This window comes from Triticum dicoccoides, chromosome 4B (genome assembly GCF_002162155.2).
Source record: "Triticum dicoccoides isolate Atlit2015 ecotype Zavitan chromosome 4B, WEW_v2.0, whole genome shotgun sequence".
Classification (NCBI taxonomy): Eukaryota; Viridiplantae; Streptophyta; class Magnoliopsida; order Poales; family Poaceae; genus Triticum; species Triticum dicoccoides.
In genome coordinates this window covers 22,931,161-22,956,856 of record NC_041387.1, presented here as the reverse complement: position 1 = coordinate 22,956,856, position 25,696 = coordinate 22,931,161, and the positions used below count along the sequence as shown (strand labels likewise).

The 25,696-nt window shown below is 42.6% G+C and overlaps 2 protein-coding genes across 2 annotated transcripts; one reads left to right on the top strand and one right to left on the bottom strand.

The window, feature by feature from the left end:
- The first annotated feature begins 10,892 nt into the window (after positions 1-10,892).
- LOC119294694 (1,4-dihydroxy-2-naphthoyl-CoA thioesterase 1-like) lies at positions 10,893-12,245 on the top strand. The gene is made up of 3 exons (XM_037572936.1): positions 10,893-11,106; positions 11,243-11,434; positions 11,960-12,245. The coding sequence occupies exons 1-3, from the start codon at positions 10,963-10,965 to the stop codon at positions 12,110-12,112; spliced, it is 489 nt and encodes a 162-aa protein (XP_037428833.1). The 5' UTR covers positions 10,893-10,962; the 3' UTR covers positions 12,113-12,245.
- A 1,110-nt stretch (positions 12,246-13,355) lies between these two features.
- Positions 13,356-16,329, bottom strand: LOC119294693. The gene is made up of 5 exons (XM_037572934.1): positions 15,917-16,329; positions 15,681-15,811; positions 15,097-15,206; positions 14,052-14,177; positions 13,356-13,725 (listed from the first exon to the last, which is right to left on the bottom strand). The coding sequence occupies exons 1-4, from the start codon at positions 16,083-16,085 to the stop codon at positions 14,066-14,068; spliced, it is 522 nt and encodes a 173-aa protein (XP_037428831.1). The 5' UTR covers positions 16,086-16,329; the 3' UTR covers positions 13,356-13,725; positions 14,052-14,065.
- Between the last annotated feature and the right edge of the window lie 9,367 nt (positions 16,330-25,696).

The window sequence follows — 25,696 nt, the reverse complement described above, 5'->3', positions numbered from 1 at the left end:
TAACTGTCTGACATGGACTAATAAGTAATAATAATTTCCATAATAAAATAAATAGAACTTATCTGACCATTGACATAAGTCTTCATATTCTTTTGTGGTTTAACGAGTACATAAAACTCAATGTGCTGCTGCAGGCTCACTTTGTTGTCCCCATTCAGTTTCTGAAACGGCAACCTCTGGTGGCATTCCGTGCTTCTCAGGCTGTTACCTGTCTACGGCTACCCACTGCTAATTGTTTTGATCATTTACTTGCCCAATCAGAGGCCCTGTTCTTGTATGTTCTTTGTACATAGATTTGGGTGGGTGGTACAAGTTACTTTCATAAATTTGCGAAGGATGATACTGTCATGTGTACTGATCTGCCGGTCCAGATCATACGCGGCATTTTGATTGTAACTTGAGCCATTATCTTCTTAGTGTTATTTTGCTCTATGCCAGCCTCTTCCATGGTTCCGTCTGATCTCTTCTGAAAAATGAACGCAGAAGTAAACATGTACGGATTTGATGTATCTCACTGAAATACTCTGGACATGTTAAAAGAGCCTCTCAGAAATTAAAACGACACCGATGCTGGGTGTTACTTTTCTTCTGTCGCTATAAAACTTGCTATCTTGTTTGGAATTGGTTTGACCGGTATGGAAAGGAATGCTATCCTGATCGTTACTTGTGCTGATCAATGGCCAAAGGGGGCAGACTGGAGTTTGTTGTGCTTGTTATTCGTAAACTGTCCTTGTTTCCGATAATTCAGTTGCTTCATCCATGTAAACAAAGGCTCATTTTCTTGATTGGCTAACCTGGAGTTGTCGATGAAACTCTATGGAAACGACAGAATTATGCGTCCAGCAAGTCTGGTCTACCAGCCTAATTTACGGTGGCTAGCAAGAATCTGATCTGAAGATGTTCCTAAATAACTTATGGTGGTAAACAACTGCCAACATTTCAGTCCTCTCAACATTTCAGTACTGATGATGCGATTCTCTCGAGGGCAAATATTATCTTCTAGAGATTTTAATCCACGTTCCTTTGTGGATTTAAACTTTTATTTCGTAGCGTAGTTCTGAACATGTAATCAGCGAGGAGCAAGGAGGCAGCTGATCAAGCTTTGTATTTTGCAACTTATCAAAAAAGAGAAACTTCTATTTTGCAAGTGAATTTTGTACTCCAGCGAACCAAAGAATGTTCTTCCTGTAATACAATTATGAATCAACAAAGTTGATCCTGGACAAATATGTTCCTAGCTTAATCTTTGTTACAGTCGACAGATAAGTCAGGAATCGTCAAAGTTGATCCTGGACAAATAACCGAGGACATGAGATATTTCACTGGAAATCATCTGTACACATATTGTTTTACAACTTTTCTCTCTTTAGTAGTAGTACAGTACATGTCAGTGAGAGGACAGCTCTAGTGTTCTCTTGTGAAGAGCTAAACCCTAATTTCACTCCAGCTCCCGTAAAGCGCTGCTGCCTTCTTGTTCGTCGCCTTGGCCTTCATCAGTTCCCGGCCTTCTCGGGTCGCACCGTGTGAGTTCTTGGACATGGCGGAGAGCCGTGGACGCATCGGCGGCGCCGGGACGGGCGCGTACTGGTCGGGGCGGCGTCGCGGCTTGTCGTAGTAGCACTGCTGGAAGCGGCTGTATCCGGCGACGTCCTGCGCGCTCTGCACGCGCCGCATCGGCCGTGGACCGGCGACGCGCGCGGCCGTGCACGGGTCGCTCTGCACGCGCCGCAGCGTCCCCGGGTGCAGCGGGGGACGCCCAGACGCCGCGGGCCGCTGGACGCCGGAGAAGAACACCCGGAAGGTGGCCGACGGCCGGGTGGCCTGCAGGCGGTCGTACTCGTCGCGCAAGTGGGCGAGCTCCTCGTCGCAGGTGACGGACACGAGCACTTCCTCGTCGTCGGCGAGGCGGTACCGGAGCGTTGTCACGATCTTGCGGCCGCCGCTGACCAGCATCTCCTCGAGCTTTGCGGCCAGCTCCCGGAACGAGACCCCGCGCGGCACCGACGCGGGTCTCGCCTCCGACGTACCGGACCGCGCCGTCCGGGCCGCAGGGCGCGAAGCAGCCGCCGTGGCTGCACATCATCCTCAGGCGCCGCTCGGCCGCCCCGGCGGGGCCACTGCCGGACGCTCCTGGTGCTGCTGCCGCCGCCATCGGTTGGTCGGCGAGTCGGCGAGTCGTGTGGGTAATCGTGGAGATGAGAGGTGTTCGGCGTGAGTCTCCAAATTTATGGACACGCTACGCGTATTCTATGTATATAGGCGGTGTGTGAGTTCGATTCCGACTCGGACCATGCATGAGGATTCACGTCACGTACGTGCAACCTGGCAAAGCCTCCTTCCCGCCCTTTTTTTAAAACAAGGTAAAAGATTTGCCGAAGAGAGTTGCCCGGTTAATTAGAGAAAAACCAGACAAAAACCTAGATACAAATCCCAAAGAGGTAAATGCGGACGACCTGGCCACAACAACGCCAAACAGTCGACCGCAACGTCTAGGACATGGCAGCTTCGATTTTGCTGACGAGCTTCACAGAAGAAAGTTGCCAGCCTCGCACCGACCTAGTCATGCGCAACATCCGGAGAGCACCATCAGCTGAAAACCGCCCTCATGGAGTCATCATTGCCGCAACGGCCCTGCCGCCCGCAGATCCGTCTTCTATGTCACAGTCAGAAACCAACATAGGCACATCCATTGACGCACCGGACCTTCGACATCAAAAGGACAAGCCACGACTCAGCTCTGCTCACCACCATCGTCATTGCCACACGCGTCGCAACGCCACACCAACCTTACCGCCAGCCGGGCACCTGCCGACCGCGATGCCGTGCACGTCAAAAGGGACCAAGATCCCCAAGACGTCACCCCCAAAAGGGAAAACGACGCCGCCGCCTGACCCAACCAGAATCCTGACTTTCGCCTTGAGACCTTGACCCGAGAGTTGAGGATGCCCAAATCACCACGGCGGCGCCTCCATGGAAGAAAGCGACGCCCACAAGCGCCGCCGCACCCTTGCACAGCAACCGCGCCATCGCCATGCAAGGACCACCACCACGCCTCGCTGCCCAGACAGGAGAGACGAGCGACCCTCCGCCAAGAACACCGCGGCCACCGCGTCACCCGCGTGAACTCCACCGTTGCCGACACATCAACAACCGTCCCGAGGCCGCCGCCCCAGAGTCCAACATCGCCACGCCAGGCCCGGTGACAAGAGGTTGCCCGCTGCGCTGCAGTCACCGCACCACGCGGAGACAAGACCGTAGCAGGAAACCACCGCTGGCCGGCCGAATTCGACCATACCCGGCCAGATCCGGCAGCGGCCAGCCCTCCCGTGGACCACCATCGCTCCACCGCGCCGTCACACCGAGCAGAGCCGAAGACCTCAAAACAGTTCGATTGGCCACGTTAGAAAAATCTTATACACGTTTGTTGGGAACGTGCTTCAATTTTGTATGTATTCATTATTCCAGTATGTATATGCAGTAACTCTGATCTGCGAGCAAATATTAAAGGGCCTACAATGTAAAATGCTGTCATGAATACCATGTCCCCTTTTCCCTGTCTTCCCAGTCTTTTTTTTTTTTGCGGGGTTGTCTTCCCAGTCTTGGTTATAAGAGATTAACAAACATGAAGAAAAGATATCAGGTGTAGCGCAAACATATTTCAAGTTTCATGGTATTTTAATTTTCTTTGAATCTGTCCGCATAAGGATGGGAGGTATCAGGAAAAGGATGCCCAATGTGCCAAATAGTAAACTTGTGCAAAAATCTGTACCGCTTTTCCTTGTTTTGAAATACCATGCAAGAAATTGGCCAGCTTTTCCTTGTTTTGAAATACTATGCAAGAAATTGGCCATACGATGTTCACACATAGGCTTAGATATCAAGTTTGACCGTTGGAAATACTCTTAGAGATCTCTTTCTCAGTGACTGTAAGATAGTTAGCACAGTAACAGACATGACGTAAATAAACTGCAAGTTTTGTTCGCTTAAGAGAAAATAATGCAACATAAAAATTTCATCTAGAGATGAAACACCCGACGACTTTATCCGTGAGCTCATCAGCACCGACAGAGCTGTTAAAACTACTTTTTTTTAGGCGCTTATCACTATGAAATCACATAGATAAATGATATAAGCATTAACCAAAATAGTTGTGCTGAAATGGATATCAAGGGATGGGTGGTAAAGCTCTGGAAGAAGGATCCATCCACACACGAGAAATGCATGACCTCAAATCGTCGAGGCAATGGTCACACCCATTGTAATTTACTTGTGTCGTATGAGATGAAAAGTGCAGGGGGGAATCTTAGAAAATACCCAAATTGTATAAAGCTCACAGGGACAATCTTCACATGGGATTATCGATTGATATGTGATGATGATGCAAAGTATTGCTTGCAAGCTTCCTAGTTTCTTAATTTCCAACAGAAAGGACCTTCATAATTCACATGGATAATTGATGCCTCGAATTACCCAGGAATTATTAGGACATACTACCCACAAAAAAAATGATTAGGTTATACGATGTTGATGTGTCCTTTTGGAACGTTAAAACCATTGCTGATATTAAGCAGCATATTTGGCAGAAACACGAAAGTATAAGGAAAAGGGAGATAGTAATCATATATACCTTTTTGGATTTATTCCTTTATTACCGGTATATGCAGCAGTTACACAGAAGTATAAGGAAAAGGGTAATAATAATCATATATACCTTTTGGTCATGTTTTCTTCTTTCTATTTCTGCATTTTGTTTTCTTTATTTCTTCACGGTTTTCTTTGGTATTTCTGTTTTTTATCAATTTTCTTTGTTTTCCTCTTTCTTGTTTCTTTGATTTTCTTTGTTTCTTTTCTTCGTTTTCACTGGTTTTTTATTTTATTTTCTATTATCTTTATTTTTCTTCCATTTTCTTTGTTTGTTTCTTGGTTTCCATTCATCTTCTTTGTTTTTGTCGGTTTTCATTGTTTCTAGTTTTTGCACTGTTTCTTCATTTGTTTGTTCCTTTGCCGGTTTTTATTGATTTTTCTCTTTCCCTTTTATATGGAACAGGAACAGTTTTTTAATACACGTTTAACATGTTTTTGAATACATGGAACTTTTTTCTGTAGACGTTGAATTGTTTTTTTAATACTCCTTAGTCCCAAAATATGTGTCACTGATTTAGTATAAAGTTGTACTAAATAAGCGACACTTATTTTGGGCCGGAGGGAGTACATGATTAACATGTCTTCCAAACATATATTTTCATGTTAACTTTTTTCATGCACATTTTACATTTTTCATACACACCAGAACATTTCTTTATATACACATTTAACATTTTCCAAATAAATGATTTTTTTTTTGAAAACTTATACTTTTTTATGTCTATTTTTTTCATACATATCGTATCATTTTTTGTATACGTCAGGAACATTTCTTAAATACAGGTTTTTATAAATACATGATTAACATTCTTGAAAACATATATAAATTTTTGTCTAGACATTGTACTTTTTTTGCATACATCGGGAACACTTTTTACACACACATTTAATATTTCTCGAATACATGATCAACATTTGTTTTATATATATGTTTTGATGTCTATTTTTCTCATACACATTTTACAATTTTCGTATACATTAGAAACATTTTTGTCTATAAAGTGATTTTTTATAATACATATATTTAGAGTATTTCGAAATATAGGCAAAAGAAAAAAAGGAAAAAAACTGGAGGCAAATGTTGAAGGATTGTGGTCCACATTGGGCCGGCCCATTCTAGCAGCCACCTACGTGAGGCTGCGCTACGTCTTGCTGTAAGTGAGACATAGTCGCACTATGGTAGAGATCAGGAAAATGATTTTCAGGCGAGTAAATGAAAAGAACCATCTGATCACGGACTGTTATACCTAGTGACAGGCATGCTATAAGCAACAATCTTATGTGTGATGGTAAAAGAAGTTCAAATCCACATCCTCATCCACATTGGTGCCTTTTGCATCCTGCCAGATTACAAACCAATGCCTCTAGGCTATTTTTTTTAACGTCGCCTCTAGGTTTGGAGGCGACATCAAGGCAATAAGAAATATAAAATGTGGTCCCTTTGTCAACCCGAGGGTTACACTCATATCAAGTGTTGCCAAGAAAAAAGATGAAAGAGAAGCATTAGACATGTTTTTTAGGTTCTTATGAGGTCCACAATAGAGGAATGGCACATCGCAGAGTTTTGGGATACACTTAATTGGAGGCTGGTTGTGGGGCTCGGCTTAGAGGCAAGCAAGCCTCTAAGCACTGTGAATGTTCTCAAAACAAGTAATGTTTGGCCTGTTTAATATTCACAAATATGAGTTGTATGTCTAATAAAATATATGGATTGCGCTCTCGTTGTCATCGTGGACTCGCCAACTCTTTCCGATCAGTTTTTCCTTCTTGCTCCTTCCATACATATGCTTTGTTCTAGGATTGGATGTGTATGCCTCAATTGCATAGGCATTTAAACATCCACTCAAAACTGTTTAACTTGTTAACATAGGATCCATACTTTTTTTATTGTTTCTTTTTCCTGGTGATCCATCCAAACGACAAATATTGCAAAATTGTGCCCTTTCACAATTCTTTGTTTTGCACTTGCAAGCTTTGTCAGATTCTTGTGATTTAATAGTCCTATGTTTCTCAAACATGTGATCCAAAGAGGTCCTAACACTATAAATCCAGAAGTCAATAAATATTTTTCAAGTCATGTATTATCTTGTTTTTTTATTTCTTTCCTTTTTATTTGCAGTAACTCATATGCCATCTCTAAGCGATAATACCACCTACTATGTATGAATACAATATTGCTTGCTTGACACCTAATTTTGCACTTTTTTATGCCTATATATTCCCACCTTTGCTATATAAAGTATCCAAAGATGAAGCACCGGACCAATAAGAAAAGGAGAGCAAGAGAGAAACGCATATAGAGAAAAATCGACGGTCGCAATAAGAGAGATCTGAGTAGCATCACCTAATGTTTATGTTGTATTCATTTATCCATGTTGGCTTAAGGATGGGAGGCATCAAGGAAAGGATTTTTGCACAGTTATCCAAAATTAGACTAACTTGTGGTGTTCTCTAAGAGAAAACATACACCCTAGCAATGCATTGTCCTTTCCTTTTTTGCGGGTAGCAATGCAGCATAGTCGATATAGTTCTTTCGTTTATTGGATTCGTGTTTGCAACAAAGAATCACTTAATTGTAGGTACATACTGGTGTACTCTCACTATCTGGTGGTGGTGGCTCCAAAATACAAAAAAGTACTAATGACTTAATTGGTTGGTGACTAATTTTGTTACTGTTTACCATACTGTTTTTGGTTTACTTGTCTTATCTTGGTTGTTCAAAATCTTAACCACACTTTTCCTTGACGTAGCGTGAAAGATGTGACTAGGAACCAAACAACTCCTTATTGCTCCACGTCTCTCACCAAATTCTCCCGGCCTCAATCGTGCCAGTGACGCTCAGCTATACTAATAACTTCCAAAAAGTCCATACATACACGACCCTGACCCATTCCGAGTTCCTCACCCGCAACCACACACACACGCACCCGTGCATAGAACCCGCACATAGACCTTTCCCCTACCACGTCTCGGCTAGTTAGCCATGGGGGACGCCACAACCCCGGCCCCGCCGAGCACCAAGACGGCGGGGCTGGACGCGCTGCTCCACACCCTTGACTTTGAGATCGAAGAGGTCTCGCCCTCACGGCTCACCGGCCGCCTCGTTGTCATGGACACATGCTGCTAGGTTCTTAATTCTTCCAACTAGTGCCATCTCTAAGAAATAATACCACCTACTATGTACGGCTATGCCAATACATTATTGATTGCTTGGCACCTAATTCTTCACATTTCCTATGTCTATATATCCCCATCTTCGCTGTATAAGCGTTCAAACATGCAACAACGAAACAATAAGAAAAGGAGAACATGAGAGAAACACAAAGAAAAGGAGAACAGAAGAGAACACAATTAGAGAAAAAAAAAGTCTATGATCGCAATAAGAGAAACGAGAGCCACATCACCTAATGTTTCCATTGTCTTCATTTGTTCATGTTAGCTTAAGGATGGGAGGTGTTGGAAGCAAGGATGGTAGAACAAGTCGCAAAGGAAGTGTACCGTGCCGCGCAGGGGTGGAGGCTGCGCGTCCCTAGACTGGAAGGGCCATAGCAGTACTGGTCTTCGTCCTCTGGCAGGCGTTTTGCGTATTCTACGTAGCTTTTATCTTAGTTTGGTGGGCTTTGCTGTTGCCTTTCTCGCTTCCCTGCAAGAGACTTGGTAGTAAGTGCTGTGTTGATTAGTCTAGCTATGTTCGGAAGTGAGACGAATCTGTCTGAACTGGATCTTGATTTCTTTATATGAAATCGAAGGGGGAAATCCCTCTTTTGCTGAAAAAAAGCTTAAGGATAAGAGGCATCGGAACGGATTTCCTCACTGACACTATAAGCCTCCTAGTCACTGAATTATTTTTACCGAAGCATGATGTATGCTACAGATATTACATTTCATTGATGTAATATCAAGTGTAGCAGAGAAAAGTGATGAAAGAGAAGCATGACACATTTTTTTTAGGTTCATATAAGGTCCACGATAGAGGAATGACACACTATAGAGTTTTGGGATAAACTTAGAGGCTGGTCGTGGGGCTTAGCGCAAGCCTCTAAGCATTGTGAATGCTCTCAAAACCAACAATGTTTTGTCATGCCATTCACAAATAAGAGTTGCCTCTAATAAAATTTATCGATTGTGCTAGCTCTCGTCGTCATTGTGGACTCACCAACTCCTTCCGACCAGCTTAGCCTTCTTCCTCCTCCCATGCATATGTTTTCTCCCATGGACTGGTTTTGTATGCCTCACTTGCATAGGAATTTAAACATCCACTCAAAACTTTTCAACTTGTTAACGTAGGATGAACACATTTTTTATGTGTTTCTTTTTCTTGGCGATCCATCCAAACGACAAATATTGCAAAATTTTGCTCTTTCACAATTCTTTGTTTTGCACTTGAAAACTTTGTGGGATTCATGTGATTTTTATAATCCCATGTTTCTCAAACATGTGATCCCAAAGAGGTCCTAACACTATAAATGGATAAGTCAATAAATATTTTTCAAGTCACGTATTGTCTTATTTTTTATTCCTTTTCTTTTTATTTGCAGTAACTCATATGCCACCTCTAATCGTTAATACCACCTACTATGTATGAATACAATTTTGCTTGCTTGACACCTAATTTTACATTTTCTATGCCTATATGTTCCCGCCTTTGCTATATAAAGTGTCCAAATAAAGCACGCGGCCAATCAGAAAAGGAGAACATGAAAGAAACACAGATAGAGAAAAATCGATGATCGCAATAAGAGAGATCCGAGTAGCATCACCTGATGTTTCTGTTGTCTTCATTTATCCATGCCGGCTTACGGATGAGAGGCATCAAGGAAAGGATTCTTGCATTGTTATCCTAAGCTAGACTAACTTGTGGTTTTCTCCAAGATAAAATAGACACCAGATTCCCTAGCAATGTAGTATTGCGTTTTTTTTTGCGGGTAGCAATGCATCATAGTTGATAGAGTTTTCTGTGTTTTATTGGATTCAACTTTGCAGTAAAGAACCACTAAATTGTAAGTACATCCGGGTGTTCTGTGACTATCTGGTGGCGTTGGCTTCAAAATACAAAAAAAGTACTAAGGACTTGTTTGGTTAGTGACTAATTTTGGCATTATTTACCATACTATTTTTGCTTCACTTGCCTTACCTTAGTTGTTCAAAATCTTAGCCACACCAGTGCTTGCTTAAGGGATTTTGCCACACTTTTCATGTATAGGACATATTGGCTTATTTCTCACAAAAAGAATCTTCGCCTAAATACGGTTAAAATCAAACACGTAGTAGCTAAGTTGATTAAAGTACCTAACTTAAAATGTGACATAGCATGAAAAGATGTGACTAGGAACCAAACAACCCCTTATTGCTCCATGTCTCTCACCAAATTCTCCCAGCCTCGATGTGCCAGTAACGCTCAGCTATACTAATAACTTCCAAAAAGTCCATACATACATGACGATGATCACACCCACACACACACCTGCACGAGACCCGGTCGTGACCTTCCCCCTACCACGCCTCGGCTAGTCAGCCATGATGGCAGAGTTGGTCGCGTTGCTCCACGCCCCCTTGACTTCGAGATCGAAGATGTCTCGCCATCGTGGCTCACCGGCCGCGTCATTGTCACGGACACATGCTGCGAGGTTTTTAATTCTTCCAACTAGTGCCATCTCTAAGCAATAATAGCACCTACGATTAATGTCAGTACAATATCGATTGGTTGGTACCTGATTTTCCATTTTTCTGTGTCTATATATTCCCATCTTCGCTATATTACGCGTCCAAACATGCAGCACCAAACAATAAGAGAAGGAGAACAGAAGAGAAACACAATTAGAGAAAAAGAATCGATGATTGCAGGTAGAGAGACGAGAGTCATGTCACCCAATGTTTCCATTGGTCTTCATTTGTTCATGTTAGCTTAAGGATGGGAGGCACCCGGGAACAGATTTCTCCACCATCATCCTAAGCTGGACTAAATTGTGGTTTTCTCATCGAGTTCCCTAGCAATGCAGTGTAGGTGACGGCGTTGTTCCTGAGCTCGTCCACCCCATGGAGTATCACTAGGCGTTGTGTGAGTGGATTTGTGTGATGGTGTGAGTGTGTGCGTGTGTACTTGTATTTGATGTTTCTAAAAAAAGTGGTAGATAATCCTATCCTTCTCCCGGTCTTATCGTGCCGGTCACTCTCAGCGAAACCTTCCAAATTGCCTAAAAAAATAAAATTTCCAAAGGCCATGCATACAGGGCGCTGACCCATTCGCAGTTTCCCACCGGCCACCGCACCCACACCTTCCCTTCCCCCTACCGCGCGCCTCGGCTCGGCCAGTCAACCATGGGGGACGCCACGGCCTCGGCCTCGGCGAGCACCAAGACGGCGGAGCTGGACGCCCCGCTCAGCGCGCTGGGCTTCGAGATCGAGGAGGTCTCGCCGTCGCGGCTCACCGGCCGCCTCGTCGTCACGGACACCTGCTGCCAGGTCCGTCCTTCTCCCTTGCAGCCGCCTCTACCTAACCCCGACCATCGATCAGCGAGACGCAAACCTTTTTCTTTTGTTTTGTGTGTGTATTGAAAGAAGCCGCGTGTGTTTGCGTTCGTGGCCGGCCGGCCGGCAGCCGTTCAAGGTGCTGCACGGCGGCGTGTCGGCGCTGATCGCTGAGGGCCTGGCGAGCATGGGCGCGCACATGGCGTCGGGCTACCGCCGCGTCGCCGGCATGCAGCTCAGCATCAACCACTTCCGGAGCGCCGCCGTCGGCGACACCGTCCTCGTGCGGGCCGTCCCCGTCCACATCGGCCGCTCCACCCAGGTTAATTCGCTTCCCCTGCTATTTTCCCTGTATGTATGCTAGCGGTTAACTATTGCGCTTAGTCAGACCACTATGATAATTGGAGCTTAAACAAATCATACATGGTGATTTCGCGTGGATCCCCTTCGATTCCATTGTGTTTTTGCACACCTGATTATGCAAGTCTGAATTCCACTTCATTGACACATGGTAATTGTCTGTGGATTTTTTTACTGAAGCAAGCTGCATGCTACAGATGTTAGTACATTTCATTGATACTCTGAAACAACTGTCTGAACTGCACTTTGTGTTAGTATCAAGTTTGGTAGGCAGAGCAATTGACGTGCCTGGTATAAACAAACAACCCGCAACTTGTTCTGTGCTTAAGAGGAGAATAATGCTACATATATATCATGATCTCATCACTGACATTGAAGGAATTGTTAAAGCTATCCTGTATAAATGTGTATCGCTATCAAATCTGAATGATGAAAGGATGCTAGAAATTAATCGAAATTAATAGTTGCTGCTGGAATGGATTTGAAGGTATGGGAGGTGAAGCTATGGAAGATGGATGTATCCACACAGGGGGAAGGGCCTCAAATCGCCGAGGCAAGGGTCACGCTCCTCTGTAATCTACCGGTGCCGGATGAGATGAAAAGTGCGGGAGAATCTCTTAGGAAATACTCTAAACTGTAAAACTCCATTGATATGTGATTCTGTAAAAGAACATTTCTTGTGCAAACACTGATGGATCAACTCAAAAGGACAAGCTTCAGATGTGCTTCCATTTTGTATCTATCCAGCAATCAAGTAAATTGGAATGTGATTCTATTTCGTATTTATTCATTATTCTAGTATATATTGGCGGCAACTCTGATCGGTGAGCAAATGTTAAAGGGCCTACTATGCAAGGCTATCATAAACACCACAAAATCTACACCACATTTCTTTGTTTCAGAAAATCAGGATTTCAATAGTTTGATCTTAATAATTCTAAAATGAAGGCAACTAAATTTATACACCCTTTACTCGGACATTTAGAGCACTGGTGGTTAGATCATCTTAAGTTATCTACAGTACACTACCAACGATGAATATTAGAGTTTTCAGTTTTTACCTTCTACTTTGATATTTTGGCACTAATCATTTATCAACTTTTCATCCGGAATACCCCATTTAGCAGAAGTTTTGCTAGTTTTTACCTCTGTTAAAGTTTTTTAGGTTGTGGATAGTTCCTCTAGCGGTCCTTTAGCCAGGTAAGCGTTGTGGAACTATGTCCAGTACTATGCAGCACTTGGAAGCAAATCTGGTGAAGAAGAATGAGGTGGAAGCAATGAACAAGCAGTTGCATGATGTGAAGGAGGAGCATACGTACACCTGTCGATCGTGAAAACAAAACGTGTTCGCCTAAGCCACTGTACCTATTCGGGTCCGGAAAAAATACACTAAAAGAAAATTTGTGTTGTGGCATTGCCACGTGTACCTAACAGTCGAGACCCACATGATATATCACTAAATGGGGGTAAAAATTGGCAAACATTTCACTAGACGGGGATAAAACCAGCAAAACTCTCGCTTAATGGGGTAATCCGCATGAAAAACTGTTTAAAACGGGTTATTTGTGTCAAAAATCTCAAAGTAACACTACTAGGGAAAAGGCTACTAGCAGCGCAAATGGCTACTAGTAGCGCGGGTACTCGCGCTACTAGTATCGCGCTACAGCTAAAAGTTAGTAGCAGCGCGGGTGCACCCGCGCTACTACTAACCTAACTACTAGTAGCGCTCACTTATATCCCACGCTACTACTAACCTAACTAGTAGTAGCGCCCATTTCTTATTTCCCACGCTACTACTAACCTAACTACTAGTAGCGCCCATTTGTTTCCCACGCTACTACTAATAATTTAGGAATTAAAAAAAATAAAAGTTAGATGTAGTATTCATGGTTGGCAATACGTCCCGTGCAAACCAAACCAACGTCACATAACATTCTCAAGATTGCATTTAACATCAGACACACACAATGATCATCGAAAGGTGGGTACCTTCCCTGGTGTTCCATCACCAACCTAAACAGACCACTTCCCTAGATGTATCTACCAAGGCTTGGAGCTTAGACGCCGGTGGACCCGAATCCTCCCTCCCCCCGGACGGTGGGGTCAAGGTCCTCCACCTCGACGATCTCCGGCGTCGAAATCACCTGGACAATCATCTACGCGACAAAGTCCACCGGCTTCACGGAGAAGTCCGCCTCTGAGTGGTTGAAGAGCACAGCGCCCACCGGCCACGCTAGTCAGCGTCGATCACCCCTGTGCCCATGTCGAGAAAGTGAAAACTTGTTAGTACCCATATTGCATCAGTTCAACTAAATGGTATATTCCAATTCACAAGACCCATTAAGTTAAGATTATTTCTCATCTAGCAATTTAAAGGGGTCATGCCGAAAATATATGCTTAATTCCTCACTGGCTATCAAACTAAATGGTCCAAGAACTTTGGGACAATCAACAACCTTTCCACTTGATCTTCGCTAGCTACTTTGGATTCAACAAGAAAAGGAACATTTATTTGAACTGAAAAGAACAAGCAGGCAAGCATGCTATCAATCTTCTGGCTTGAATTTCACAAAATGCACCTGTCAAGTGTACTCTAACAATCGACGTGTCCCATCTCCTCATGATTAAGGACTCTAGCTGAGCCGACAACATGGAGCAAGATGTAGTCGTTTCCGAGCATGAACCCTTGGCTGTCATCCATGAACCTGCAACATCCATCACGCCCATTGTAAAATATGTTAGTTTCAGATAAGAAAAGAACTGAACTCTGAACATATGATGTTATCTAAATCCTTACTTTATGGAGTAAAGATTCCAGGAGATATCATCGGCAGCAAAAAAGGCAATATATTTCACTGATTTTGGTGTTGCAACAACGTATATACTTTATCACATTATAAGTCCTCACACCATCAACTATGACAAAATCTGAGAGTATAAGTCTGGTTACATTCACCCAAGTCCAAACATAAAATTCTGTCCAACATAGTACAGCCCACCTTGATAATTTCATAGGATTTAACATACCAAACTAAACCTGACAAGTGATATGTGTTTAAGTATCTACAGAACAGCCTCTAAAATTTCCATGTTGTATTTCAATACCACCTCTAACAAGGCCTAATCCCCCATATCAAAATACTGTACCCAGGAACATATATTTCGGGACAGCAAGCTAAACTGATGGCTGCCCTCAAATCATGTATTTTGAGGGAAGCTAACTGTATAACAAGTATTGGACTGAATCTGGCGCCTCTAGCAAGACATCCTCCCAAACTAAACTGATGGTTGCTCTCAATTAGTTTGTAATGAAGGGATTTTACTGGATTGCTAATCCCGGGATCAAATTAAAATTGACAAAGGTCAGCAATGACATCAGCTCATGAACATCTATAACTCTAAATTTCTATTTGGTGTACGTCACCTCCACCCAAATCAAATCGATGTCTTCCCTGTTGCAAAACCGAAAGTAAAGTGTCAAGACAAGACAAAATTGGCATGGACTTGTGTGAACAACAGAGAATCAATCGTCGCTACAAGAGCTCATCTTGTGCCGTCGAATCTCGCTCATACTAGACGCACACGCGCACACACACACACTGCACTAGTGAAAAGAAGCAACACCTCAGGGTAATTGGTTTGATGGCCGGGACACGCAGGACATGAGAGAGAGCAGAGTCTCCATGGGGTGTTAGCAGCGGGGTCGGAGCAGTGGCGGCGGCGTCCATGGATGCCTGAGGACCGCAACATTATCGAGTTAGTATCATATCATAGCAAAACATTCTCCGCAGTTGATTGAGCATCAAATAATATAAACTGGAAAAGGGATTCAATGCAATGGTATGGAAAAAGAACGATAGAAACAGGATATCACCACAGACTTTAAAAAGAAATATAGACAGTTGAGAAGTGCTCTAGGATATGAAATAGACGCAGGATATTTTGTTTCTATAACTGAGCCAAGGCAAAACTAGCTTGTAGACTCAGCACCACTTACCAGCATCGCCTAACATTAGTTCATTCTCATGCATTCATATGGCATATCATACAATCATCAATTCCAGCATTCAGTTATGGCACTAGTGGAACATGTAGTACAAATATGTGTCCTTATTAAGCTGCTTCATAGGTTCAAGCGCACTCTGAACATGCAATTGCTGAATATAATAAGTCAGTCCCAGAAACCATGGGTGGATGATGTGACACACCTCACGCATACAGAGCGGGCATTCACCATCGTAAAGCATCTTGATCCTCCAGCTCTGCGACGAACTCCCCACATCCTTGGACTCCGATGCAGGGGACGCCTTCACGTCCGAGTGAGCCTGGCATCTGCGAGCTGCAGATTCAATTCAAAGTTCAGACGCACGTCCATGTCCTGATCCAGGAAATGCGGCTTGAATCGATACAGCAAAGCGGGACAGCAGGAGGCAGGCTCACTCACCATACAACAAGGAGGGGCGTGGGGCGGCGGGATCCGCGCCGCTCCCATCGCCGCCGCCTCGGCGAGCGGGCGCGCGCGGGGCAGCGCCGCTTCCAGGTGGGCCAGCGGGCTCACAATCGATGCCAGTTGAGTTGGGTCGACCGATCCCTCTCCGTCTCCTACTCCGCATCGGCCGCCTTCGTCTCCTCCTCCTCCTCCGTCTCGGCAGCGACGGGGTCGGCCGCCGGCTGCTCAGGGTCCATCAGCGCGGGTGGGCTCGAGCGGTGAGGCGGCGGGGCTAGGGTTAGGGTTGCGTTTGGGGAGCGGCGGCGCTAATGTTGGCGGGCGAGAGAGAAAGGGGGGAAGGGGGACGGAGTGGACGGGGTCTCGATCAGATCTGGCTCGGGGGTGGATGGAGTGGGAGTGAAGCGGGACGGTTGGTAGCATAGCAGTAGTGCCGGGTGCCCACCTGCGCTACGCCTATCCATCTAGTAGTAGTGCAGGTTTTAACCCCACGCTATTATTAATGTCTGTTGAGGGGGTACGGTGAAAAAAATTTAGTAGCAGCGCAGGTTTTTTATGGCCACGCTACTACTATGTTGTACTAGCATCGCGGTTTTTCTGCCCACGCTACTACTAATTAGCAGTAGCGCCTATTTTTAAACCTCGCTACTGATAAACTTCTGTGTATAAGGTTTTTCCTAATAGTGTAAGGGGTAAAACTGAAATTCCCTCTTATTGCTAGATGAGAAGAAAAATAAGCAGAAGACCAAGGACCCTCACAAATGCCATCCATGGAATCAAGGTTGCCAACCGAACCCGTGAGGGAGGGGCCACCACCGCCACTGCCAACCAAACCCTAAACCTGCTACCGCCCAAACCCTAGATCCAACCCATCACTTGTCGCAGGAGCCAAGCACGCCACCGTCTACCTAGGCCAGCCCCGAGCAAGCCACAACCTACTTTCAGCGGGGAGGCCGCCCCACATCAACCAAGGATGTTGTCGTGCTAGATCCAACCGCACGTCGCCGCCTTGAGTACATCGGTCGCTGTGCAGCCTCCGCAACACCACCACTTGTCCACGCCAACCAGTGATGTTGTGCACCGCTCCGCTGTCGCGCCCCACGCCTAGTATGACGCCCTTGCTGGCCAGTCATGCCCCACGCCGCTGCCATCAAACGAGGGTGGAACGAGAGCCCCGTCGTTGCTCACGTCGATCGGGCTTTGCCCGACAACACATCAAGGTGGTGTGGGGGTGGGAGGGGGGAGCGAGAGGGGAAAGGGGGAAACATGATCTTGTAGTACAACTATGTGTGTTTGGCACAAACTGATGCATATATTTTTTCTTTTTGGTGCACTATGGAGTTTATCTACTTGATGATTCCGCTCTAGAGTTTGGGAGATGGCGCCCTCTAAGAGATGAACCATAAAAAATATTTAGGTACATTCAAAGGACAGTGAATCTGGTTAGTGTACATATGAGTTTTGCAAATTTATTGGCTGGGAATGAGCAAAGCTATGTCAGTATGTCTTGGACTTCAGTATAACATGTTGAACTGAAAATATATCTATATTTACTTTAGTAAATATACATATTAGTCCTGCTCCTAGGCTCTTAGGCATGTAACCAAACTTACTATGAGCCATATGCAACCCAACTGCTATAACCAAAGTGCCATCACATAGACCAAGTGTTGGTTCCAATGAGATCACTGACACCACATTCTGAAACATATATAATTTCATAGTAGTGGCGGTAAGCAAGCAATTATGAAACACCACATCACCCATTTCTATACCAGAATGCACATATACTTTTGCGACTCAATGCATGCTGAACTACTCTCGATGTCTCTACCTCACAAACTGTCGCAACTATGTGATCGTTCTATCAGATTAAATTAGGATATTTTTTCGGTCCATGGAGTTGCGGCTCTGTCCGCCTCCCTCTTTTATCCAATTCAATAGGAGCACTCACACTTCCAGCATGCATATTGGTACAAACAACTAAACAAGGCTCCAGAAGAGCCAAGGCAACCCCAGCAGAAATCTAATGCCGTGCCTTTGCAGAACGTCGACCTTGCTCAAGATCTGGACTTCGCAGTATGGAGATTGGATTTTTTGCTCCTTTGTTATTTTCATGATCAAAGTTGCCACTCTACAGCTGAGGAGGCAGAAGAATTTGGTGATCCTGCAATACAAGTGGTTTGGTTTCTGCCAGCCAGCTTTGATAGTCCTATTTGTGATCTGTCCTATAGTTTGATTGACATTCCTGAAACATGCACATGCGAGGTTGTCAAGGAACTTGATGTGGAGTGTGTTGTATGCTAATATGGTTAAGAGGTTATTTTCGTAAGAAGGATGCTTAGCGTACTAAGCTAATGAAAGAAAAAGGATAATACAGTTGATTACTTACAAATCTGACAATCTTCCCAACATCTCTTTCTACCAATACCTCCTTTTCCCAAAGACATAGAATTGAGATAGTGAAAATGGCAAGGAAAAAGTGGACTCTTCAATGCTAGTGGTTCTCTTTCACTTCGACACATCCTTGCTTTTTGGCCGTGTGTGCTTTCATTTGTTTCACATTTCAAAGTCTATATGTAATGGGCATAATCAAGAATGGGACAAGTGGTAGGTGTTGTATTTAAAATTGGCCCTTGCTAGTCTATAGTGTCATACACTCATACACACTATCGAAGATTTCAAGATTCAACTCCCATCCATTCTGCTTTACATATTTCTACCTTTCCAGAACCAAAATCCTTGCTAATCAATTGACTCCCAGCCAGTCTAGTATTTCCTACCAATCTTCAGCAAACACCTATCTCATATCAAACATCAATACCACAACCTCCTAGCCCCAATGCATTATGCCTTGCTACAATCCTATTTCCATCTTGTCCACACGCCATCCATCATCGGGTGAGGAAGCATGTAGACAACCCTCCAGAACTCACAGATCAATAATTGTGGACAGGGATAAGATAAAGGAGAAAGACGAAGCAAAACCAACGCATATTGTGCATAAAAAACTTGCAATTTCTCAAAGAAAATAGTGAACACACAACTAGATGTGGGCCACCGTAGTCTCTACCCATTGTAACCGGGAGACATACATATGTGAGAACTACGTATATAGTTGAGCATATCGACATGAGATAAATGAAAGAACAAAATGCTAAGGGTGATAAGCTTGGGCATATAATCAACTCCCAGCAGGATCTACAATCATTTTCACCAACCGATGCCTAAATGGGATATAGTCTTGAGAGATATTGACACAAACCAGGAATGAAAGCATAGCAGTCACATCAACTACATCATGCGAAAGTGTGGAAATAAAGGAACTGATGATGCATCTTTAATGTCACAAGAATTATATATATTGAGGTAGCCCTCCTTGCTTTTAAGGACATCGCCCAAAGGGGCATAACCATTAACTAAAAATAATGCCATCCAGATTTAGGAGTAATCCGCACCCTTTTCCGTCTAGGTATTTTCGACATGTCCTCTATCAAAGTATGACTACTTCGTACAAATTATAATTTCTTCTTCTTATTGGAAATGTAACACTCATGTTATTTGCTACCAATATTAAGCATTTGTTTTTTTCCTAATCAACATTGAACCAATGGATATAGGCCGACTAGAATGGTGAAAATGGTCAAGACCAAGGTGGTGACTTGAGACTATATAAATCACACTTCTAAAGATTAATTAGAGCCTAAGTTTTTTTTGCGCCGACTCTAGGTTTGGAGCTAGAATCCAAACAATAAAAAATGTGGGCCCTTTGTCAATCTGATGGTTACACTCGTATCAAGTGTAGTAGAGAAAACAGTGAAAAATAAGTGAGTCACACATTTTGTATGTTTTTATGAGGCCCACGATGAAGGCATGACACACTGCAGAGTTTTGGGATAAACTTAGTTGCATGTTGTGGGGCTCAACTTAAAGGGAAGCAAGCCTCTAAACACTGTGAATGCTATCAAAACCAATAATATTTGGCCTGTCAATATTCACAAAATGAGTTGCCTCTCTAATAAAATATATTGGTTGTGTTGTCACCGTCATCGATTATATGGATTGTTTGTGTATACCTCAATTGCATACAAATTTGAACATCAACTCAAACATCATTTTTAGACTGGTTCATTTAGGATTGGGGACATTTTTATGGGTTTCTTTTTCTTGGTGATCCATCCAAACGACAAATATTGCATGTTTTTGCCCTTTCACAATTCTTTATTTTGCACTTGCAATTTTGTCAGATTCATGTGATTTTATAATCCTTTGTTTCTCAAACATGTGATCCAAAGATGTTCTAACACTTTAATGCTTAAGTCAATAAATATTTTCCGAGTCATGTATTGTTCCTGCTTTTATTTCTTTTCTCTTTATCTGCAATAACTCATATGCCATCTCTAAGCAATAATACCGCCTACTATGTATGACTAATGCCAACACAATATTGATTGCTTGGCACCTGATTTTCCGCTTTTCTATGTCTATATATTCCCATGTTTGCTATATAAAGCGTCCAAACATGAAGCACCAGAACAAGAAGAAAAGAAGAGCAAAAGAGAAACACAGTTAGAGAAAAAGATGATCGCAGTAAGGACGAGAGTCACATCTCCCAATGTTTTGATTGTCTTCATGTGTTCATATTAGCTTAAGGTTGGGAGGCATCAGGGAACAAATTTCTCCATCGTCAGCCTAAGCAAGGGTAAACTGCGGTTTTCTCTCGAAGAAACCGGACACCGGATTTCCAAGAAAGCCCTCGTAGTCAATGGAGTTGTTCTTCGGTTGGATTGGGTTCACCTCAATGCTAAAACTAACACTCATCCGACTTAACCAAACTTACCTGACTTGAAATGTGGCTAGGAACCAAACAACACATAAATACCTCTATGTCCCTCTTCAGAAGTGCCAGTCATGCTCAGGTACTACTCACTTCCAAAAGCCATACATACACACACGACGCTCACCCATTCCCCAGTTCCGCACCGGCCACGCGAACTAACCTGTGATTGGATGGTTAGAGCGATAGTGGTATCCTCAGCCTACTAGGGTTCAAGTCCTGGTGCTCGCATTATTCCTAGATTTATTTCAGGATTTCAGATGATGTGTTTTCAGTGAAAGGAGACGTTTCCGTCGAGACGATGAGGCGCGTACGATGACTTCGTAAATCTCAAGATAATATGCCGGCTCAGTCTCTCGAAACTGTTCATATGGATAGAGTGTTTGTGTGTGCGTTTATATGGATGAGTGTATACGCGTATGTATGAGCGCTTACATCTGTACTGTGTTAAAAAGAAAAAGATCAGCACCGGCCACCGCACGCGTGCATGGCACACGTACCTGACCGACGAACCCCGGCCGGGCCTCGGTCGGTTACCAACGAACCCCGGTCGCGCGGCGCCATGGGGACGCCACGGCCACGGCCACGGCGTCAGCGAGCATCAAGACGGCGGAGCTGGACGCGCCGCTCCACGCCCTGGGCTTCGAGATCGAAGAGGTCTCACCATCGCGGCTCACCGGCCGCCTCGTCGTCACGGACACCTGCTGCCAGGTCCGTTCTCCTCTCTCGCTACCTACCTAACCCGGTCGTAGGCGGCCGGCCATCGATCAGCCAGACGCAAACCTGTCGTGTCGCGCGCTTTTGTTTTGTGTGTGCACTGAAACTGAAAGAAACCTGAATTGTCAACCTCTTCTCTAGCACTAGTCGACCACGCAGAATCAAAACCGAGATGGCGATTTCGCCTGGATTCCCTTCGATTCCATTGTGTTTTTACTCACCTAATTATGCTGTTTTTTTTTAACTGAAGCATGTTCTATGCTACAGATATTATACTCCCTCCGTTCAGAAATACTTGTCGAAGGAATGCATAAAAATGGATGTATCTGGAACTAAAATACGTCTAGATACATCCATTCCTCCGACAAGTATTTCCGGACGGAGGGAGTATTTCATTGGTACTCTGAAACAACAGTCTGATTTTCACTTCCTTCATGTCTGGTAGTTTGGCAGACAGGCAGAGTAATGAACGTGCATGGCATAAACAAGCTGCAACTTGTTATGTGCTGAAGAGGAGAATAATGCGACACATTCTGATCTCACTGACATTGAAGGAATTGTTAAAGCTATCTTCCATATCAAACCTGAAAGAAGTAAACTATGCTAGAAATTAACCGAAATTAATAGTCGATGCTGGAAGATTTGAAGGTATGGGAGGCACATGGTTTCACGGAAGAGGCCGCCGCCGCCATCTTCAACCAATCCAACTTCAGAGGAGAAACAAGCTTCGTGTGTGTGGTTGATGAACCTTACTATCCAGCAAGTAAGTTGGAATGTGCTTCAATTTTTTATGTATTCATCATTCCAATATATATATGCAGTAACTCTGATCTGTGAGCAAATATTAAAGGACCTACTATGTAAAAGGCTATCATAAATACCATGTTTTCTTTTCCGTGTCTTCCCAGTCTTGGTTATAAAGTCTCCTACAGGAACATAAGAGATCAAGAAACATGAAGAAAATATATCAGGTGCAGCGCAGACATATTGTAAGTTCATGGTATTTTAATTTTCTTTGAATCTGTCCGCATGAGGATGGGAGGTATCAGGAAAAGGATACCCAATGTGCCAAATAGTAAATGTGTGCATAAGTCTGTACCGCTTTTCTTTGTTTCACAAAATCGGGATTTCAACATTTTGACCTTGAAATACTACGCAAGAAATTGGCCATACAATGTTCACATATAGGCTTAGATATCAAGTTTGACTGTTGGAAATACTCTTAGATATCTCTTTCTCAATGACTGTAAGATAGCAGCAGAGTAACAGACATGACATAAATAAACTGCAAGTTCTATTCGCTTAAGAGAAACTAATGCAAAATAAAAATTTCATCTCGAGATGAAAGACCCGACGACTTTATCTGTGAGCTCATCAACACCACTATCAATCACATAGATAAATGATGTAAGCATTAACAAAATAGTTGTGCTGAAATGGATATCAAGGTATGGGAGGTAAAGCTCTGGAAGAAGGATCCATCCACACACGAAAATCTTAGAAAATAGCCAAATTGTATAAAGCTCACAGGGAAAATCTTCACATGGGATTATCGATTGATATGTGATAATGATGCAAAGTATTGCTTGCAAGCTTCCTAGTTTCTTAATTTCCAACAGAAACGGCCTTCATAATTCACATGGATAATTGATGCCACGAATTACCCAGGACTGATTAGGTCATATGATGTTGATGTATCCTTTTAGAACGTTAAAACCATTCCTGATATTAAGCAGCCGTATTTGGCAGTAACACGAAAGTATAAGTAAAAGGGAAATAGTAATCATATATACCTTTTGGATTCATTCCTTTATTACTAGTATATGCAGCCGTATCTGGCAGTAACACGAAATTATAAGGAGGGAAATAATAATCATATATACCTTTTGGTCATGTTCTTCTTTTTATCTTTGCTTTTGCTTTTCTTTGTTTCTTCATGGTTTTCTTTGGTATTTCTGTTTTTATCAGTTTTCTTTGTTTTTCTCGATTTTTACTGGTTTTTCCTCTTTCTTGTTTCTTTGATTTTCTTTGTTTCTTTTCTTCGTTTTCACTGTTTTTTTCTTTTCTTTTCTATTATCTTTATTTTTCTACCATTTTCTTTGTTTCTTTCTTGGTTTTCATTCATCGTCTTTGTTTTATATCGGTTTTCATTGTTTCTAGTTTTTGCATTATTTCTTCATTTTTCCCTTTGCCGGTTTTTATTCATTTTTACTTTCCCTTCTCTATAGAACAAGAACAGTTTTTTTTAGTACACGTTTAACATTTTTTTGAATACATGGAACATTTTTCTGTAGACATTGAAATATTTTTTTATTACTCCCTTCGTCGCAAAATATATGTCACGGATTTAGTATAAAGTTGTGCTAAATGACACTTATTTTGGGATGGAGGGAGTACGGGATTAACATTTCGCAAACATATATTTTGATGTTAACTCTTTTCATGCATATTTTACATTTTTCATATACATCAGGAACATTTCTTTATATACATGTTTAACATTTTCCAAATAAATGATTAACATTTTTGAAAACATATAGTTTTTGATGTCAACTTTTTTTTGGTACACATCGTATCATTTTTTGTATACATCAGGAACATTTCTTAAATACAGGTTTAACATTTTTGAAAACATATATAATTTTTTGTCTACACATTGTACATTTTTTGCATACATCAGGAACACTTTTTACATACACATTTAATATTTTTCAAATACATGATCAACATTTGTTTTATATATACTTTTGATGTCTATTTGTTTGCATACACATTATACAATTTTTGTATACATTAGAAACGTCTTTCCTATACTTGTTTAACAATTTTCATTTTTGTGTATAAAGTGATTTTTTATAATAGATATATTTAGAGTATTTTGAAATATAAACAAAAGAAAAATAGAAGTGAAATCTGGAGGCAAATGTTGAAGGATTGTGGTCCATGTTGGGCCGGCCCATTTTGGCGGCCGCCTACGCGAGGCTGCGCTACGTCTCGCTGTAAGCGAGACATACTCGCGCTATGGTAGAGATCAGGAAAATGATTTTCAGGCGAGCAAATGAAAAGAACCATCTGATCTTGGTCTGTTCTACCTAGTGACAGGCATGCTATAAGCAACAATCTTATGTGTGATTGTAAAAAGAGTTCAAATCCACCTCCTCATCCATATTGGTGCCTTTTGCATCCTGCCAAATTACAAACCGATGCCTCTAGGCTATTTTCTTAACGTCGCCTCTAGGTTTGGAGGCGACATCAAGGCAATAAGAAAAATAAAATGTGGGTCCTTTGTCAACACGAGGGTTACACTCATATCAAGTGTAGCCGAGAAAAGTGATGAAAGAGAAGCATTAGACACATTTTTTTAGGTTCTTATGAGGTCCACAATAGAGGACTGGCACATCTCAGAGTTTTGGGATAACTTAGAGGCTGGTTGTGGGGCTCGCCTTAGAGGCAAGCAGGCCTCTAAGCATTGTGAATGTTCTCAAAACCAATAATGTTTGGCTTGTTAATATTCACAAATATGAGTTGTCTGTCTAATAAAATATATGGATTGCGCTCTCATTGTCATTGTGGACTCGCCAACTCTTTCCGATTAGTTTTCCCTTCTTCCTCCTTCCATGCATATGCTTTCTTCTATGGATTGTGTATGCCTCAATTACATAGGAATTTAAACATCCACTCAAAACAATTTAACTTGTTAACGTAGGATCGACACATTTTTTATGTGTTTCTTTTGCTTGGCGATTAATCCAAACGACAAATATTGCAAAATTTTGTTCTTCCACAATTCTTTCTTTTGCACTTGCAAGCTTTGTTAGATTCATGTGATTTTATAGTCCCATGTTTCTCAAACATGCATCCAAAGAGGTCCTAACACTATAAATCCAGAAGTCAATAAATATTTTTCAAGTCATGTATTATCTTTTTTTAATTTCTTTTCTTTTTATTTGCAGTAACTCATATGCCATCTCTAAGCAATAATACCACCTACTATGTATGAATACAATATTGCTTGCTTGCTACCTAATTTTCCACTTTTCTATGCCTATATATTCCCACCTTTGCTATATAAAGTGTCCAAAGATGAAGCACCAGACCAATAAGAAAAGGAGAACAAGAGAGAAACACTTACTTGATCCCGTATTACTCCTTCGAACAATTTGTGCGCAAAGTTGAGGAAGTTGGGGCCATTAATCATGTTAGAATAAACTTCTTTCTTCCCT

Bases quoted from the DNA above. Each gene is read 5' to 3' on its own strand.
- LOC119294694 (XM_037572936.1), top strand. From the start codon at position 10,963: ATGGGGGACGCCACGGCCTCGGCCTCGGCGAGCACCAAGACGGCGGAG. The intron at 11,107-11,242 runs GTCCGTCCTTCT...GCCGGCCGGCAG, and splicing joins TCACGGACACCTGCTGCCAG to CCGTTCAAGGTGCTGCACGG. The intron at 11,435-11,959 runs GTTAATTCGCTT...ATGGATTTGAAG, and splicing joins ACATCGGCCGCTCCACCCAG to GTATGGGAGGTGAAGCTATG.
- LOC119294693 (XM_037572934.1), bottom strand. From the start codon at position 16,085: ATGCGGAGTAGGAGACGGAGAGGGATCGGTCGACCCAACTCAACTGGC. The intron at 15,812-15,916 runs GTGAGTGAGCCT...TTGAATCTGCAG, and splicing joins ACGCCCCTCCTTGTTGTATG to CTCGCAGATGCCAGGCTCAC. The intron at 15,207-15,680 runs GTGTGTCACATC...TGCGGTCCTCAG, and splicing joins GCCCGCTCTGTATGCGTGAG to GCATCCATGGACGCCGCCGC.